The 19,192-nt window shown below is 40.1% G+C and overlaps 2 protein-coding genes and 1 long non-coding RNA gene across 3 annotated transcripts; 2 read left to right on the forward strand and 1 right to left on the reverse strand.

The window, feature by feature from the left end:
• Positions 1 to 1,302: 1,302 nt before the first annotated feature.
• Positions 1,303 to 13,586, reverse strand: LOC124253612 (isocitrate dehydrogenase [NAD] subunit beta, mitochondrial-like). Its single transcript, XM_046687420.1, is given in 10 exon segments — positions 1,303 to 2,178; positions 3,554 to 3,708; positions 4,655 to 4,802; positions 6,399 to 6,501; positions 7,360 to 7,493; positions 8,201 to 8,221; positions 8,224 to 8,335; positions 9,404 to 9,544; positions 10,912 to 11,060; positions 13,482 to 13,586. Coding segments are annotated over 10 exon segments (1,110 nt in total). The 5' UTR covers positions 13,557 to 13,586; the 3' UTR covers positions 1,303 to 2,106.
• On the forward strand, positions 4,174 to 4,336 carry LOC124253613. The gene is made up of 2 exons (XR_006892246.1): positions 4,174 to 4,239; positions 4,272 to 4,336. It is a non-coding gene; the product is annotated as an uncharacterized LOC124253613 (long non-coding RNA).
• Positions 13,587 to 13,799: 213 nt separating the features above from the next.
• On the forward strand, positions 13,800 to 17,592 carry LOC124253634. The gene is made up of 5 exons (XM_046687438.1): positions 13,800 to 14,039; positions 14,325 to 14,462; positions 15,183 to 15,279; positions 15,984 to 16,114; positions 17,174 to 17,592. Exons 1-5 carry the CDS (start codon positions 13,980 to 13,982, stop codon positions 17,444 to 17,446), a joined length of 699 nt encoding a protein of 232 aa, XP_046543394.1. The 5' UTR covers positions 13,800 to 13,979; the 3' UTR covers positions 17,447 to 17,592.
• The last annotated feature ends 1,600 nt before the right edge of the window (positions 17,593 to 19,192 follow it).

Genomic DNA, 19,192 nt, shown 5'->3' on the forward strand with positions numbered 1-19,192 from the left:
GAAATTATCAGTTATTAAGCAAATAATCTCAAACTTTCTTCAAACTAATTGCACAGTCCTCTGTATATTTCTTCAAGCTATATATGCATGTGAATGGTATTGTTCAGATATTAATTTTTAAGATAGACGTACTATGAAAAGCGGTCCTCAAGTCCACATCCGCCAAGAATTTACTTTTGTATGTTCAACTCCAGTATAAAAAGTATCCAGTTTAAGGATGTTGTAGGGAGTGTCTGTTCTGTAGATCTGATACATTAAATTATATCTGCCTTGTTTTATTGAATTATTCCTTCAGCTACTTAAGCAATGAATTGATTTGTAATATTTTGTCATGATTCCCAGAGTCATATCGGCATACTTGATCCGTCCTGTCACCCTCTGATGACACAGAATCACTTACAATGTCCTCTGTATGTTGAAATAAATCTCACATATTCTACTGGTGACTTTTGTGGTTTTCCTGGAATGAGTGAGTGAGTTTAGTTTTACACTGCACTCAGAAATATCCCAGCTATATGGTGGAGGTCTGTAAATAATCGAGTCAGGACCAGACAATCCAGACAATCCAGTGATCAGCAGCATGAGCATCGATCTATGGAATTGGGATACGATGGCGTTTCAACCAAGTCAGTGAACCTGACCACCCAATCCTGTTAAGTAAGCCACTTACAACAAGCATGGGATATTGAACCTGGATCTTCCGCGGGGTTTCTGTTCCTTCAGTGATTTTCCTGGACAACAACGACAAGGATAGTAAAAAAGTACGACTGTCGAGCGGCTGTCACGCATTTGAGGAAACGAACCCTGACAACACAAGGATTAAAAGTAACATTGTTGCTTTGGTATATGTTTTATTAACAAAACAATAATAATAAACCATGAACAAATGGTGTTATCTACAATCTTAGCTTAGGCCATGATAAACTATTTATTAAATTTTCATTCCAATCCATCTGTATACAAAGTCTGGAGATCTAATTTCCCACAAAGTTTTTGCAAATGATAATCCCCAAATGCCTTCTACCTCAGCGTTTTACCAAAATTTGGATGAAAATCTAATAATTAACTCATCATAACCTTTCAGTGGTACAGTATTCATGTATACAGGGTATAATGTAACAGTCTGTGTGCACACAATGTACAGTCTGATAAATATCTGCATACATCATAAAGTCTGTAAATACAGAAAATAGATCTACTCTAATATAAGGGTAATGCTATTTGTTAGGGCATTATCATTTGCAGAAGCCCGAGGTCTTCCATTAACTGCCCGACGAAGGAGTGCAGTTGAAAAAGTCCGAGGGAAACCACTACTGGAACATTTGTAACCTGTTTGAAAGTGCATCTAAAAATGCATTTACTTCAAATAATTATAATGTTACATGTGAATGAACTGAACTTAATGGCAGGGCTCTTATGGGATAGTATCAGGAACAGTTCTTAACATTATTTGAATAGATACCGCTCAACTTTTGAACTTTTTAAGAAAATCTATCATTCTGCTGAAATATATGCTTGAAATATGAGAATCAGTTTTGTGTAGACAGCTTTTCTTCTGTATTCCAGCTACACAATGTCTGACTACACACACTGCGACTCTTAAACTTATCCATGCATGTGTGTTCAATGTGACATCTGAACTACAGAAATCTGTAATCTCTAAAACATTCAAAACAAAATATTGAAATATCAAAATGAGATTCATCAGTGCTCATCTTCGTTTCATTTACCGAAACAGAAAAAACCCGATATGGAACAAATTTCAACTCACAAAAATAAGATATTGCACATGAGTACATCATTCTGAAATGAACAGTTTAGATTATTTGTTTTTTCTCACCAGCTTGCTACGAAATCTTTGGCCCAAGCATCAGCCTGTTTCTTCACAAGCTGCAGGTAGTGACAGAGTAACACATTTTCACAGCCAACAGGATTTCATTATGACTAACTTCAGATGTACACATAAAATCTTAACATCATTACAATTCCTACAATTTTCTTTCAAGTTGCTGTCATACACTAGGCATTTAAATGTTGACAAACGTGACATTTATGTTTATTTGACAAATACAATAAATAACAAACAATAAGAGCTTTGTGGAGACTCTACAGACTGTGGACGACGGCGCTGATGAATTCGCTGGTTGATCCATAACCACCCATGTCCTTCGTGCGGATCTAGGAGAAAAGTCAGATATTTAGACAACAAACTTAGGTTTTCACCTTCAGTTCCATCCTCTGGTATTCCGTACATCATATTTACTTGGTACAGTGATTAATACCCAGGGCCATTTCCTATATGATCTGGGGCGGTGGGGTAGCCTAGTGGTTAAAGCGTTGGCTCGTCACGCCGAAGACCCGGGTTCGAATCCCCACATGGGTACAATGTGTGAAGCCCATTTCTGGTGTCCCCCGCCGTGATGTTGCTGGAATATTGCTAAAAGCAGCGTAGAACCAAAACTCAGGCAGTCAGTCAGTCCTATGTGATCTCCTTCAGGAAGTGACATCATCACAGTCACATACACTGGTATTCCCACTCTCGTTAACGTGGACGATGGGTCCGTGGTATTTAGGGTCCATTCATAAGTTATGGTTATGATGCTATTTATGGAGAAGCATGTACAATGTGAATCTCTCACAGTCTCTCACATGCACGCACACACATGTACAAATTAAAGCCCATTTCTGGTGTCCCCCGCCGTGATGTTGCTGGAATATTGCTAAAAGCGGCGTAGAACCAAAACTCAGGCGGTCAGTCAGTCCTATATGATCTCCTTCAGGAAGTGACATCATCACAGTCACATACACTTGTATTCTCAATCTTGTTAACGTGGACGATGGGTCCGTGGTATTTAGGGTCCATTCATAAGTTATGGTTATGATGATATTTATGGAGAAGCATGTACAATGTGAATCTTTCACAGTCTCTCACATGCACGCACACACGCACACACATGTACAAATTAAATGGACCCCCCTTCTCATAATTTTTAAGCAGAATACATTAAATTACAAAATTGATGACCCCCCTAACTCCCCATAAGAAAATGGGTGACCCTCCCTTAAAATCATCATCAACCCCCCTAGCCATATATTATGAACAGTCCCTGATGAAACTAACATGGAGATGAGACGCCTAAGTCCCCTACCTCCCCTGGAGTAATGAGGATGTTCCAGCATCAACTATGTCATTATTTATGAATAAATGAAGGGCTGGTTTTCCACCCTAAGATGACCAATCAAACAAAAGATTTTCATGATTCTAATTCAATTCATGATTAGAAATCAGGAATCCAGGAATGCTGATAAATCCAAGTAGGATGAGACAAATTTGAAATGTTCTGTCCTGTGTCTTATGATTCATGATTCTATACCCCTGTGAAAATCTGGGTTCAAATTAGTCAAGTAATCCAAGATTATATTGTCAGGCTGTCTTTTCTAACTGCATAAATCGATGCTTATGTCATTCACTGGATTGTCGGGACTTGATTACTTGCAGACCACCTAGTGTGGAGTGAGGCATTAACAGACAGCTATACTCATATCTACTGACCTTCCCACTCTTGATGACACGGGTGACAGCCTCCTCGATGAGCTTTGAGTGGTACTCCAGGTGGATGTGTTTGAGCATGTTACAGGCGCTCAGTAGGACCCCTGTTGGGTTGGCGATGTTCTTACCCACAGCCTCCGCAAAAGCATGGCGATGACAGGGATGGCACCCTGTTAACATGAAAGGGATGACATGGATAGATGGTGATGACATGGACAGAAAGTGAAGACAATAATAGAAAGTGATGAAATGGTCACAGGTGATTATATGAGCTGAGAGTGATGACATGTTCAGGAAGAGATGACAATAATGAGGTCACGTGATGACATGGACAGAAAGTGATGACAATAATAGAAAGTGATGATATGGACAGAAAGTGATGAAATGGTCACAGGTGATTATATGAACTGAGAGTGATGACATGTTCAGGAAGTGATGACAATAATATGTGATGACATGGACAGAAAGTGATGACAATAATAGAAGGTGATGAGAGAGTGATGACATGTTCAAGAAGTGATGACATGTTCACAGGATGGTGTTATGTACAGAGTGATGACATGTTCATGCTCAGAAGTGATGACATGTCACAGGGTGATGACATGTTCATGGACATGAAAGTGATGACATGTTCAGGAAGTGATGACACGGTCACACAGGGTGGTGATATGGTGAAATATGGACAGAAAGTGAAAGAATGATGACATGATATGGACAGAAGGTGATGACAGTTCAGGAAGTGATGACATGGTCACAGGGTGGTGATATGGACAGAAAGTGATGACATGTTCAGGAAGTGATGACTGGGTCACAGGGCTGCGGATACCCTCAGGAAGTATGGACAGTGATGACAAAGTGATGACATGGTCACAGGGTGGTGATATGGACAGTGAAATGTGTGAAAACATGGTTTGGGCAGAAAGTGAGGACAAAAAAGAAAGAGATGACACAAACAGGAAGTGATAACATGAACAGGAAGTGATGATACAGACAGGGAGTGAAGTAAAATGATAATGCTACTGGGCTACTCCCCTACCCTATCAACGTACACAAACCATACATGGTTAAAAAGTGCAAAATATTTTCTCTCAAGTGAGCGTCATACCTGCTCAAAGATGGCAACATCCTTGCTGTAACTCTCGCCGGGTACAACCCCTGCACCACCAACCAACCCTGCTGCCAGGTTGTCGAGGATGTTGCCGTACAGGTTGGGCATGACCATCACGTCAAACTGGTGGGGGTTTGACACCATCTGGAAGTGTCATTGAGCATGATTATAATGACATGTAATGTCTGGATTATACGAATGGGTTTTTACATCATCAGCTTCATGAGGACAGGGGTGGAAATAACCCATTGCCTGACGTCGAGTCCAGTGTTTTTTCTGTCGGGCAAGCTAATTTGCATATCACACTGTACCGGTGTCCAGTTGACTTTCCAATGTTAATTATGTTATTTATTTAAAACATCAACAAGAAAACAGCCGGTACAGTGGAAAAATTATCAGGGCAGGTGATTTTACATGTGCTACTGTACCAGAGTAAACTAGCAATTTTAAAGTTATTTCCACCCCTGGAGGAAGGGACAGACACACAGACAGACGAACTCACTGATTCACTGATTGATTGCTTACAAACATATCTGGGGGAAATGGTTTGAACCCACAATCAATAGCAGGGATGCACATAGAACTGAAGCACATTAGACGACCACAATATTACAAAAGTCACCATTTAGATCTATATACTAGTCATTACTCGTTGTCAAGTGGTAGGCTACGTCTATAAACACACATATTGACTGACTGACTGACTGAGTTTGGTGTTACACTGCTTTTAGCAATATTCCAGCAACATCACGGCAGGGGACACCAGAAATGGGCTTCACACATTGTGCCCATGTGGGGATTCGAACACGGGTCTTCGGCGTGACGAGCCAACACTTCAACCATTAGGCTACCCCACCGCCCCTATAAACACACATACAGAAAAGGAGGGCATGAATTACGTATTACATCACATACACAGTAGTCCAGCTGGGTAGCCTGTGGTCACCTAGGTAACACCCTATGTCAGTAACCAGCGTTCGGACTACTAGGGTCTGGTCTATTTGATCTTACAGTACTTGAATCTTGGGAGCAAGGGATTTTGAGGCATGAAATATCTAAGTATACAACAATTTTAGAGAAAATGACATGTTACCAAAATGTATCCTTAAATATATTTCTTTGTTGTTTATCTTGGCACATAGTGAGTGAGTGAGTTTTGGTTTTTTGCCGCTTTTAGCAATATTCCACCGGGGACACCAGAAATGGGCTTCATGCACTGTACCCATGTGGGGAATTGAACCTGGGTCTTCGGCTTGACGAGCAAACGCTTTAACCACAAGGCTACCCCACCGCCCCTCTTGGCACATAGCATTATTCTAAGCAATATGATGGTATATACACAATCGAGTCTGGGCCAGACAATCCAGTGATCAATACTGTAAACAACCATAAATGCCACTGAGGTACGTTATTAACCACATCTCTGAGTCTGAGTAAGTGACCGAGTTTAGTTTTATGCCGCACTCAGCAATATTCCATCTATATGGCGGCGGTTTGTAAATAATCGAGTCTGGACCAGACAATCTAGTGATCAACTGCATGAGCATCGATCTGCGTAATTGGGAACCGATGACATGTGTCAACCAAGTCAGCGAGCCTGACCACCCGATCCCATTAGTCGCCTCTTATGACAAGCATGGGTTACTGAAGATCAATTGTAACCCGGATCTTCATGGATCTCTGAGTCTGAGGCAGCCAGGTTGTGGAGATCCATCACAATAGCTGTAATATAACACATACCTGCATGCAGCAGTTGTCAATGATCATTGTTTCAAACTGTATCTTGGGGTAGAGAGCTGCAACCTCCTCACAACACTTGAGGAACAGGCCGTCACCAAGCTTCCTGTCATGTACCAAATATGACATGCAATGTGTAAAAATCCGGATAGCATTTACCAATTAACTAAATTTTGTACATACAGTCAAACACTGTTGTAGCAAAGTTGAACTGATCAACATAAATCCTTCAAGCTATCCAAGGTTTGACACAACCAACAAATGATGAATAAAGAAAGCAGAGGACAAGGCTTCGAGGCAACCATAAGGTCGACAGATCAAAGTTCAACAGAACAGTTTTCCACTGGTACACACTCTAGTCTTGAAAGATGGAGAAGGCAACATATGAAAAAACATACAGAGAGTAAATTGATTTGAATTAAGAGAGAAAAAAAATCATCTACTAGATATAACTTGTGTGAGATCAAGTCAGATCTGTTGAGATTTTTTGCTAAAATGCAATGGAATTTGATGTCATGGTTACCATGACAACAGAGTCAACTGACATCACTTATCTCTGCAGCACTAAAGCTGGACAGATAATGGGCTTCTACTAGATATATCACTTGTGTGAGATCAAGTCAGATCTGTTGAGAATTTTTGCTAAAATGCAATGAACTTACAATGAGTTAACAGGCCATTGTGATGTCACTGGTTACCATGACATCACAGTCAACTGACATCACTTATCTCTGCAGCACTAAAGCTGGACAGATGTACTTCTTAGAAGACTTATGACTATTTACAAACATGAGTGAGTGAGTGAGTGAGTATGGTTTTACGTCGCTTTTAGCAATATATACCAGCAACAACACGGCGGGATCACCAGCTTCCACAAACTTAAAATAGGAAGAATGACTTTGGATGATAAAGAAAATCACACTCATGTGTGTTTTGACACCATGAAGTTCATTACGCAACTCACATGATGTTGGCTTTGTGAACTGCTGTGACCTTCTCCCTGTTGTGACGGAGGGCGTAGTCAAAAGCAAACTTGGCGATTCTCATGGATTTTTCTCTGGTGATGATCTTGAGACACTCGATCACTCCTTCGACACTCTGAACACAAGATTTACACAATGAAACTAGAGATTAGCATCCTATTCAATTGTGACAAATCTTCTCTGATCCACATTTCAGCTACCTTTGTCGGTATGACTATGAGCATGTGAGAAACACAACTTGTACAACAAGTAAACAAGGTGATGAAATGTACTTAAGATAATAACAAATGGTGGGTCACTTTAACCATATATAGTTGCCAACATGTAGTATGTCAATGTAAAACGTGATAGTAGAGTGATCTCCCTTGGCTCCAGTGTAATGACTGCCATGCTAACCACATGGTTCAGAATTAAAACACCGTTTACATTGATGTACTTGTTGCTAAGACTACCTCAAACAATAACCCTGAAGTAGTAATCCCTGCCAACCAAATATTTGGTAAGAATCTGGTATTTGATCCTGACAGTGAAGGGAGGCAACTCTGCAGTTTGTTGCCATGGCGATGTTCTCTGGTGATGTGACACAAGCTTGGGATCACCAAGTTGAGACAAGCTTTGGATATGACCTACTTAGCTCATCATGGTGAAACAAGTGTAGGATTTCACTCATCTAACTTACCATAGTGTGAAACAAGCTCGAGAAATGACCAACTTATGGGAGGCAAGCCTTGGACATCACCTACTTCAGTCATCATGGTCAGACCAGGGGATATGACATACTTAGTTACTGTCCCATGATGAGACACAGTTTGTGCCACCCACCTCATGCTCCAGCGCACTGTATTACCCCCCTCTGTCTGTTCACTTATGATGACAAAATCCAGGTTGTTGTGGCGGGTCTTGTAGCCCGGCAAGCTCCTCACCCACACCACATTGGCAAACAGATCCAACTCTCGTCTATCACCAGAAAACAATATGATAACAGGGATGAAGAGATACAATGAATAAAGAAAATGAACAGAATTCAACAATATTTCAGCTACAAGACAGACGTCTGTAAGTAACAAGGTAGGGGATCAGACAATGAGAAGAGCTACTGATATCAAAACAATCACACTCAATCCACCTGACCCAGATAGTCACCTATGTTGACAGTTATACATTACCAAGATTACCAGCAACCTTCTCCAACCAGGTGAGGTGAGGTGAAATTGGGTTTAACATCGTGCTTGAGAATATTTCGCTCATATGACGACGTGCATGCATGTGTATGTGCAGCTGCTTGCCCAGACTAAGCTGGTTTAATAGTGCTAGCCCACTGAGATACCATGCCGCAGTGAAGCATGAATACCCAACTCAGACACATTATACTGACTCCGAGCCGACCAGTCCTTGTTGTACCCATTAATGCCGAGCGCCAACAAGTACCATATTTTAACGTCTTTTGGTTTGATGTGGTCGGGGATTGAACCCACAGCCTTCTGCTCTTCGGGCGGACGCTCTAGCCACTACACCACGGAGGCGGTCTAACCAGGAATCATGAGCTATCCAGTTATCAAAGCAAAAATGAGAGAGGACCATGGTTACTAAGCACCTAGTCTAACCAGGCATCATGAGCCATCCAGTTATAATAGTAAGAAATGGAGATTACTATGGTTACAATGGTTGCCATGGTTACTTGGAACCTAGTCTTACCAAGAATCATGAGTTATGAGCAAGAAAGAAACATATATGACCATTTTTGTCTGTCAATATGTCTGTCAAAAAATGCAAAAGGTTATACAACTTCCATTTCAGTGAGTTACACTCTTATGAGTATTCTGGGTGTGATGACAAAGATACAGGTAGGTATGCTTGTTTGCTGTCTCCTAGCAACACGCTCAGCTATGTTCAACAGTCTGTAAATAATCGATTCTGGACTAGGCAATCAAGCGACTGACATTATGAGCATTCATCCATGTAATTAAGATACTATAACGTGAAATCTGTAGTGATACACTGAAAGGAAAGGGTAGGTAACTCTACCTTAGCCTCATGTTGAGTGTACGCAGTACTCCGCCCTTGAAGCTGCTAGGTGTTGTGATGATGCCCTTCAGCCCGACGCCGTTCCTTACAAACGACTCAATGGCTGTCGAGAGACTGGCACTCTGCCCGGGTTGAACTTCACTGGGAAAGAAAAAATAAAAATAAATTCTGCATATGTAGCTATAAGATATATAATCACCTCAGCAACAACGTCTGGCACTTTTATCTCTGCCATGACAACTTGTTTTCTTGTAAAACAGACTTTGTTACTCAATATGCAATGTCAGAGGAAAATTAAAGAAGGTCACCCAAAAGACAAGGTGAGGTGGGGTGAAATTGGGTTTAACGTCGTGCTTGAGAATATTTCGCTCATATGACGACATGCATGCGTGTGTATGTGGGGCTGCTTGTACTAGCCCAGACTTAAGCTGGTTTTATAGTGCTAGCCCACTGAGATACCATGCCGCAGTGAAGCAGGAATACCCAACTCAGACACATTATACTGACTCCAAGCCGACCAGTCCTTGTTGTACCCATTAATGCTGAGTGCCAGGCAGGGACCAACAAGTACCATATTTTAACTTCTTTTGGTATGACGTGGTCGGGGATCGAACCCGCGACCTTCCACTCTCCGGGCAGACGCTCTAACCACTACACCACGGAGGCAGTCTAAAAGACTAGACAACAGTGTCAAGGGTGCTGTAGCCTGTGCCATGAATCCACTTAGTAGTCACTGTTGTGAATAATACTGACCTAAGTTACAAATATCGGAGAATAAACTTGAGTAATTCAATATGGATTTGTTGACACTATTTCCGATGACTGATCACAATGAAAAGATGAGCGAAGGTTGGGGTGTGTGTGTGTGTGTGTGTGTGTTTGGGGTGGTGGTGTTGGCTTATCTATGAGACCTTCTGATCTATGGTAATACATGGTAATAGTTTTCTGATGTCCTTGTGCACAACAGATATATTCACTTTGTTTAACTTTGAGCATCATGAATCTTCTGAACAGAATGTTTCTAACAACATACATTTCTAACTGTTTTGTGAAAATACAATAAGAACCTAGCTTTTTCATAAAATATGACGTCATCATATGGAAAACCAATTAGAGCTAGGACTAGTCTTATTATGGTATCAAATATGGTTCCCCCTCCTCTCCCCCCCAACCCCCATTTTATGTAAGATGTATTCAGGGTCTCCTGAAAATCAGATTTAAACCTCTTGAAAACATTCAGATTTTATCACTGGTGGAAACAAACACATGAAATTATTGTCTTAATTTCACTGTGATGAAATGCAATTTGAGAGAATTTGAAAAATTGTGCAAACTTTCAGCCAATGTAAAAATTCATAATATCACATGTAACAGATCACACACATCAAGCCCTAGTACTAACTACACAGAAACAACCTTCATGATTCTTTGAACCAAACTGACCAAGTAATCACCATATAACATGTAACATGGCAGCTATTGCACTTGTGTTTTAATTATTGCAATACCTGAGGAAGATCTCCTCAAAGTCCACCGGAACACCAGCAGCCTGAAACACGTCCAAGACGCCGCCCATCATCTCTGGGCCGAGGCCGTCTCCGGGCACCATTGTCACAACATGGCGACCAGCTGGCTTCGATACTGGCTCCGGGATATTCTAGACATTCAAACACACTTTAGTAGGGAATAAAGTGTGACAGAGCATTTAAACAAGAGAAACTAAAAAAATTTATTCAAGCGCAATAAACAGTGAATGTGTCAGTGCTATGTTTTTATTTGTGGGAATTACAGCCTAAATCTATGAAGAAGTGTTTGTAAATTAGTTTCAAATCTGATTGTTTCATACTCAAATCTGATTTGTGATTTCTTTCTGACACGCTAACTGTTACAGTTACTATGGTTACACAGGGTATTCCAAAGTTTTCTCTCCCTTTGCGCAAACATTCTGCATATTTAACCTCTCTTTATTCTAAGTCTGTAGACAGTATTATTGTTTTGAGTCAACAGGATAAATACTTGGCCCCAGTCTAGTTGCAGAAATGCAAAATTTATTCTTTCATATCCATTAAATAGTAATTTACCTGACTTATCTTTAATATCGGTCTGTACGCCATAATAGTCTCTTTAGTCAACAGCATAGATCAGGCTGGTAAGGGACTGTTCTTAATTTATGACTAGGGGGTGTGATGATGATTTTTATGGAGAAGCATTTACAATGTGAATGACGCGACCTAACATTTATTAGATTTGTAACTCATCTGTCTTGTCATTCATTGTAGCTTGCTCATTGTTTGCTCAATATATTATTGAATATTTTAGCCTTGTCTGTGTTCTATTTTGCTGGTTCAAAGGGGACTCTTAAACCTTTTGTCAAGGTAACTTATTAACCATAACAAAATAGAAATGTCAGTTGTGTGCAACAAGAATTCTAAGAGACCTTTAGTAGCTTCAATTATGTGAACTGTCAGGTTGCTTGTGTACCTCCAGCACTCACAACTTACATATCTGCGTCCATCCTCAGTTTGCATAAGACAAACACAAGTTTAACCCTGCAGTTCAGGTCCACTAGTTACCATGGCAACAACAAATTTGTAAAACTAAGGGACATTAGGGCTGGCTCAAAAGATCGATAATCAGAAATGTGAAATGCGCTGAATTCTTTCAGATATTTAAGTCACTTTTGCTCGAAGTTACTTCTCTGATATTTAACAATAATCAATCGAGATACATTTAACGATGATCATCTCTATGATCTGTATCAATAGCCAGCCATACCATGGTAACAACAACATTGTAAAGCTATGACATGCATGATCATAATGACACTGGTGTAACAACACATACCACATTTTTGTGAGGGGATGGAGTCGATGTGGTAGCCATTGCTGGCAGGAATTTTGCTTGCACTAGGCTGTGACAACAAAAATACAAACAACAAAATGAAATCATTACAGACTACAGAATACAAAATAAAATATAAGATGGCTACAACAAACATCACAATACCTGGTTATATATTGTTGAACATACTGAAGCTGATTTGTAAATTTACATTGATTGCAAAATTGCATTATAGTCTTAATTTGATTCAGTGATTCAGAATCATCAACGACAACAATTATAATGTGTGTGTGAACTTAAGTGTGTGTTGTTTATCAACGCACTCAAACATATTTCAGCTATTTGACTTTTGCCTGTAAATAACTGAGTCAGTTCAGTGACTGAATATAAGGCCAAATAAAAAAAAATGTTGTGGTTCCGAATACATCTCTATAAACTTTAGGGTAGGTAGGTAAATATTTTTTTTACATTTTTTTAGAAATAAAATACAAACTAATAATACATTTATCAATGTGAAATTGTTTATTTAATCAAGCTTGCGGCCATCATGTCAACTTTGTATATCAGAATGACCGATGACCGTCAGTGCCAGGAAAACAAAATGGTATCTGAACGCTGATTTTATTCATACCGCTTGAAAAAAAAGGGTCGGCACCAGAATTCAAGGGTCGGTCGGGTAATCGGAACCACAAAAAAAATTGTTTAGGCCTAATGAGCAACACCATGCCATCTGGGTATATTGACACTTAATCAACATGTAGGTTGCTGGGGTCCAATTATAGCCCAGAATCAACACAATAAACAACAGCAGCAGCAACATCAACTCCCAATCACATAATTTCTTAAAATGTTTAGCCAAATATCATAATTAATTCCTAAGACATGAGTAATAAGGAAATTAATTCTTCCGAATTGATCCTACAACAGAAAGATTAACATGCTCATTTATATTTTCAGTTTTGGGCATCTATATGTACTAAGCTTTAGACTCATTGGAGGTACACACAAAAGTTCAATACAAACAGAAATGTAACTCAAACTGTGCAGAATCGTTCAGTGATCTCATGCCCATGAACTGTCATAAAACGTGCATGGTTACAATGTCAATGTCAAACTGTCCGTCTGCAATTCTGCCAAAAAGTTCATCAAATACGAATGTGATCTGCAAAATACCTCATGACGAGATACATTAGACGCCACTGAACAAACGAGTCACGGCAATTATGGATAAACTCACATTGCTCAGAGCCCGCAAACTTGAGACCAATGTCTTTCCGATGTTCAAAGTCGTGGATAACCTCGTGGTAGCCATGATTGTATCTGTGACGTCATAAGGGGATTTCCAGAAATGAGCATAAAGTATATATTTTCATTCAGAGTTAATGAAGCACACTTTTAGCGATAAGCAAATTGTTTGTTGTGGTACAAATTAAGGTATATATTCTTATCATTGTGTATTCTGCAAAACCAGCGTTACATTTTCACTTTTAGAGTAAGTACATGTTAAATGAAAGCCATAAGAAATAAACGGTCCCCATGAAGTGACCCTATTTATTAAACTGGTGTCCAAGTCTTCACGTTCGGCGCCTATTTGTGATATGTGGAGACAGCACCAAGCTCATAACCATTCTAACAATCAAGCAACCTGTGGAAAGGCGCTACCCTGTGCAGAAATCTGTGACAGTAGTATCAGCTGATATCTCTTTATTAAGAAGCTGTACAAATAAATACAGAAATGTTTTTAAAAACTAAATTGCAGTATCTGAGAAGAATAGCCATAGTTTTGAAGAATCAGGTATGACTGTCATTTTGCATTAAGATAGTACATTGGAGTATTTGTTTTAAGTATCGATACGTTTGACAAGACAAAAGTTTACAGTGCAAGCCTGACATTCTCATTTCACTGATATTGTTTTCCTTTAATTCTTAGTCCATGAGTCCGATCTGTATTTTCATAGGGTTCAATAATCTTCTAGTTCTACTTAAATTAGACCTTATCTGTGTAACTGATTTAGGGTTTGGTGCTTTGTGTAAAATGAAATGGCCAGATAAATGATATATGTCAATATATTAATTGCAGACAAATTCATGTCGAAGAAGTATTACCTCATCAGGTGTGCTACTGAAACATGACGAGTCACATGAACATCCCATCAGCCGATTCCCTGTACCCGATGTCAAGGAGTTGCCAGAGGATCTCAGGGAAAAGTTTGGAAAGGTCAGTCAGTATGAGTGAGTGAGTGACTTGATTTTTTATTCTCTTTACAATATCACAGCAATATCACTGTGGGGGACACCAGATATGGGTTTCATTTGCCCATGCCCAGAATCTTTGGCGTGATAATAATAATAATAATAATAATAAATGGATAATGCGCCATAACATCCAGAGCATCTTTGGCTTGATGAACAAACACTTTAACCACTTTTTACTCAGGCATTGCTAATTTGAGTTAATGAATTTGGTTTACTGCCACTTTGAACAGTATTCCAGTCATATCACAGTGTGTTAGCTTTATGTGGGAAGAAAACCTGAAGTGATGATGTTTACTATGCTTATGATACATACATAATGTTATTTAATTCAACTTGATTCTGATGTGTAGAATCCGGGAAGATCCGGGTTACAATTGGTCTTCAGCAACCCAAGCTTTTCATAAGAGGCGACTAACGGGATTGGGTGGTCAGACTCGCTGACGTGGTAGACACATGTCATCATATCCCAGTTGCATAGATTGATGCTCATGCTGTTGATCACTGGGTTGTATGATCCAGACTTGCTTATTTATAGACTGCTGCCATATAGCTGGAATATTGCTGAGTGTTGTGTAAAATTGAAACTTACTCTGATGTGACGTCTGTGTTTACTGTAGGTTACAGCACTCTGTCTGGTTGTGTGGTGTTTGGTTTGATGATTGTCTTGTTTGCTATTTTCCAGTCAAAATTTCTACCAAATGTATTTGGCGCTCTGTCATATCGACCTGATGAACTGCGAGCATTTATCAACTACCACGAAGTGCTGATGAGAGACAGTAGTAAGTAGTTGAAGCATATCATGTCAAGAGTACTACTTGGGGATAACTTGTCTTCTTGTAGATACAGACCCGTGAAGATCCGGGTTAGAATTGATCTTCAGTAACCCAAGCTTATCAAGAGGCGACAAACGGGATCAAGTGGTCAGGTTCGCTGACTTGGTTGACACATGTCATCGTAATTTGCAGCTGCATTGCATAGATTGATGCTAATGTTGTTTATCACAGGATTGTCTGGTCCAGCCTCGATTATTTACAGACTGCCACCATATATCTGGAATAGCTGTAGCATCTTATGACAAGCATGGGTTACTGAAGACCACGAGGTCTGCAAAAATGTCAGTTCACATGAACTTACTAGCCAAGTGAGCTGAAAGGTTTTTCGGTCCTCTTTAGCTGTGAGACTGACTGACTGACTGAGTTTGGTTTTACGCCGCTTTTAGCAATATTCCAGCAATATTCTGGGACACCAGAACGGACTTCACACATTGTACCCATGTGGGGATTGAGAACCAAGTGAGCTGAAAGCTTTAACCATTAGGCTACCCCACCACCCTTAGCTGTGAGAACCTTTATGGGATAAGTTATATTGAACCCTAAATCTTCATTCGAAATAGAAACTCAAATGAATTAAGTTGTAATTTATTTTTTTTTTTGCTCATATAATCCTTCACTGATGAGTTGTCTGATGGACTTTTCATACCCAGGTAATTTGACTAAAGCAGACAAGGAGATGATTGCTGTGGTTGTCAGTGCGGACAACCAGTGTCTGTATTGTGTGGCTACTCACAGCGCCCTCTACAGGCTCCACTCACGCAACCCTGTCTTGGCAGATCAGGTAAGCCATGGCTCAATTGTGATTTGGTATGCAATATTCCCACCATGTCATAACGGGGATGTCAAGAGCTGACAAACATGGTACAATTAAACAAATATTAAGAATTATTACTCAAGGCTGTTTCCCCAAAAACAGGGCCCTTATTCTCAAACGTTCCGTAGCCCTAAGAATTCTAAACTTTGATCGTAGCCAACATGTTAAGAATGGGCTTAACAAGTTCGTAGGGCTACAAAAGCCAGGTGGGTAGCAAGCCAATCTTTTCGTGTAAGCCCAATAGGTTGCAAAGCTATATATTTAGATATTATTGAGGGCTTGTACAACCTTTTTAGCAACAACATAACAGTGTAAGCTTCTGAAAACAGTTGTTTTTCTATAACAGTAGCTATGCCCCTGAAAACAGTTGTAACTGTAAAACACGTTTATGTTAAAGTATGGAGTTACAATCACCCCCATGCTACGATCACTTTATTGAATGGGCCGCTGAGGTGATAATTTTCAATATTTGTCTAAATACGAAAATCAAATTATTTGTGGTTAGTGTGGTAACAGGGCCTGTGATATTAGTGGTTGAGTTGAGTGAGTATGGTTTTATGCCACTTTTAGCAACATTCCAGCAATATCACATCAGGGGACACCAAGAAATGGGCTTTACACATTGTACCCATTTGGGGAATCTACCAAGGGTCTTCAGCATGACTAGTCTATGCTTTAACCACTAGGCTACCCCACCGCCCCTAGTTAAGACAATGTTGATAATGTTTTAGGACTATTCCTGGTAGTGTGATCCACCGATTTTTCTGGCCTAGACTTGATATTATAGAGGACAAAGTTGTAGTGCTCTCTGTAGGGCTGCTTACAATGGTCACAACTGTCTGGATGGTTGTTCTGAGGTTTCTATGGTAACGACAGTCAGGATGGTTTCTCAGCAGTTACAGTTACCACGGTAACTGCAGTCTGATTGATTATTGTTACAAAGGTAACTACTTATTTTATTGCTGTGGTGCTGTTACCATGGCAACTACTCTCAAGATTTGATGATGGTCCACCCCTTTCTTCCAGCTGTCTACCAACTGGAGAATGGCAGATCTGGACATACGACAGAAAGCAATCCTGGACTTCGCTACCACTGTTGCCGAATGCCACTCACCAGCAGACGAGCAGTTCGAGCGGCTGTACGAGAATGGCATGAACCATGATGATGCCTGGGATATCGGGTCACTGGCATCCTTCCTGAGCATGTCCAACAGACTAGCTCACTTCCTGCGCGTGAGACCCAACCCAGAATTTTATTTAATAGGTCGAATTCCAGCGGCTGAAAAGAAAGACAAGTGATAGTTGGTAGTGGGTGCGGTGTGGTTGGACTATCTGAATAATCGGAACTTCCCAACAAAGATTCAGGCTCACCAGATTTCCTTAAACAGATGTATTTCACTGACTATTTTCTGATGATAACACAAGTTGCAAGTTTCTAATTATTACAATGTCTCTTGTTTTGTTTTAAGATTTGAACAGAAAGAAAATATTTATAGGATGGAGGTTTCTAAGAATATAAGTTTGACCTGTTGAGAACAAGTCTTCTGCTGTAAATTGATGAGTGAGTGAGTGTGTGTGAGTGAGTGTGTGTGTGTGTGTGTGAGTATGGTTTTATGCCACTTTTAGCAATATTGCAGCAAAATCACAGTGGGGTACACCAGAAATGGGCTCCACACATTGTACCCAAATGGAGATTTGAACTCGGGTGTTTGGCGTTGTGAGCCAACGCCTCAACTTCTAGGCTACCCCACCGCTCCTGTAAATTGATGAAAAACCATAGAAAATGGCAGTAAACTGATAGGTTCTGAAACTGGGAGTCAGGCATACTCATCATGAGTTGGCAAGATGTAGAAGTATATACACTGAGGAGATGTGACTGGCTGATACTAGTTTATTATCCCCAGCCACGAAGTGGGAGGGGGATATTGGTTTGAACTCCGTCCATCTGTCCATGTCCGAGATGATGGGGACAGATTTTCTCAAAAACTGTTATAGATAGGGAAACCAAATTTGGTATGTGTTTTCAGGACATGAATGCCTTGATGGAGTTCCAAAATGGAAACCATGTTACGATTCTTTACAGAGTTATGGCCCTTGTCATGCGTTTCTTGACAATGCACGTTATCCCCAATGGGAACAGATTTTCTCATTTAACAGCTAATGTACCGCCATTTGCAGGAAGAATGAATAGTTGTCAAAATAGGAACAGAACACTGTGGCAGGGGATATTGATGACCATGTCTTCTTGTGTTTTGGTGGCACTAGAGACATCAGTTCAAGGTCATATCTGTGACAAAATGCTGAGTCAGCGGTTACAGCTACCAAATCAATATTCCTCTGATGCTGCTATCCTGTAGACTTGGAAACAGAGTGTGTCACATACATAAGATGCCCACATGTTAGAATGTAAGAAGTTTGAGAATTGAATTGTCTCTTCTGCTTGTTGTAGAACGTATTGTGTAGATGTGGTCTGAAGTGTAAATCTTATTCCAAATTCATAGTACTGTCAATATGTGTATAGGCAAGAGACACTCACAAGGTTGAAGCAGCTCTTCTGTATTGTAGTTGCATGACAAGTGCGTGTACTAAACATTCTCAAAGAGTGAGTGAGTTTGGTTTTACGCCGCTTTTAGCAATATTCCAGCAACATCACAGTGGGGAACACCAGAAATAGGCTTCACACATTGTAGTATTGTACCCATGTGAGGATTCGAACCTGGGTCCTCGCCGTGACGAGCCAACGCTTTAACCACTAGGCTACCCCACCGCCCCATTCTCAAAGAAATAATAAGTATTGTGTTCAAATGATGCACTATATGAGGCATTAGGAATGACAAGTCTTTATGGATGATCAACTTCTTTATTGTACAATAGCAATGTTTCGGTATAGATACTTATACCGTTTTCAAGTCATTATTTGCAAAATACCACAAACAATAAAAGAAACTCAAGAATGTATAATGACTGAGGACAGTTTATTTTCACACATGGCATGGAGGCCGATTCAGAATATTGAAAATACATAACCAAGTGACAAATAGCCTG

This window comes from Haliotis rubra, unplaced genomic scaffold (assembly GCF_003918875.1).
Source record: "Haliotis rubra isolate DU_JTF1 unplaced genomic scaffold, ASM391887v1 Scf547, whole genome shotgun sequence".
NCBI classification, from domain to species: domain Eukaryota; kingdom Metazoa; phylum Mollusca; class Gastropoda; order Lepetellida; family Haliotidae; genus Haliotis; species Haliotis rubra.

Bases quoted from the DNA above. Each gene is read 5' to 3' on its own strand.
- LOC124253634 (XM_046687438.1), top strand. From the start codon at position 13,980: ATGTTTTTAAAAACTAAATTGCAGTATCTGAGAAGAATAGCCATAGTT. The intron at 14,040-14,324 runs GTATGACTGTCA...TATTAATTGCAG, and splicing joins CCATAGTTTTGAAGAATCAG to ACAAATTCATGTCGAAGAAG. The intron at 14,463-15,182 runs GTCAGTCAGTAT...GCTATTTTCCAG, and splicing joins TCAGGGAAAAGTTTGGAAAG to TCAAAATTTCTACCAAATGT.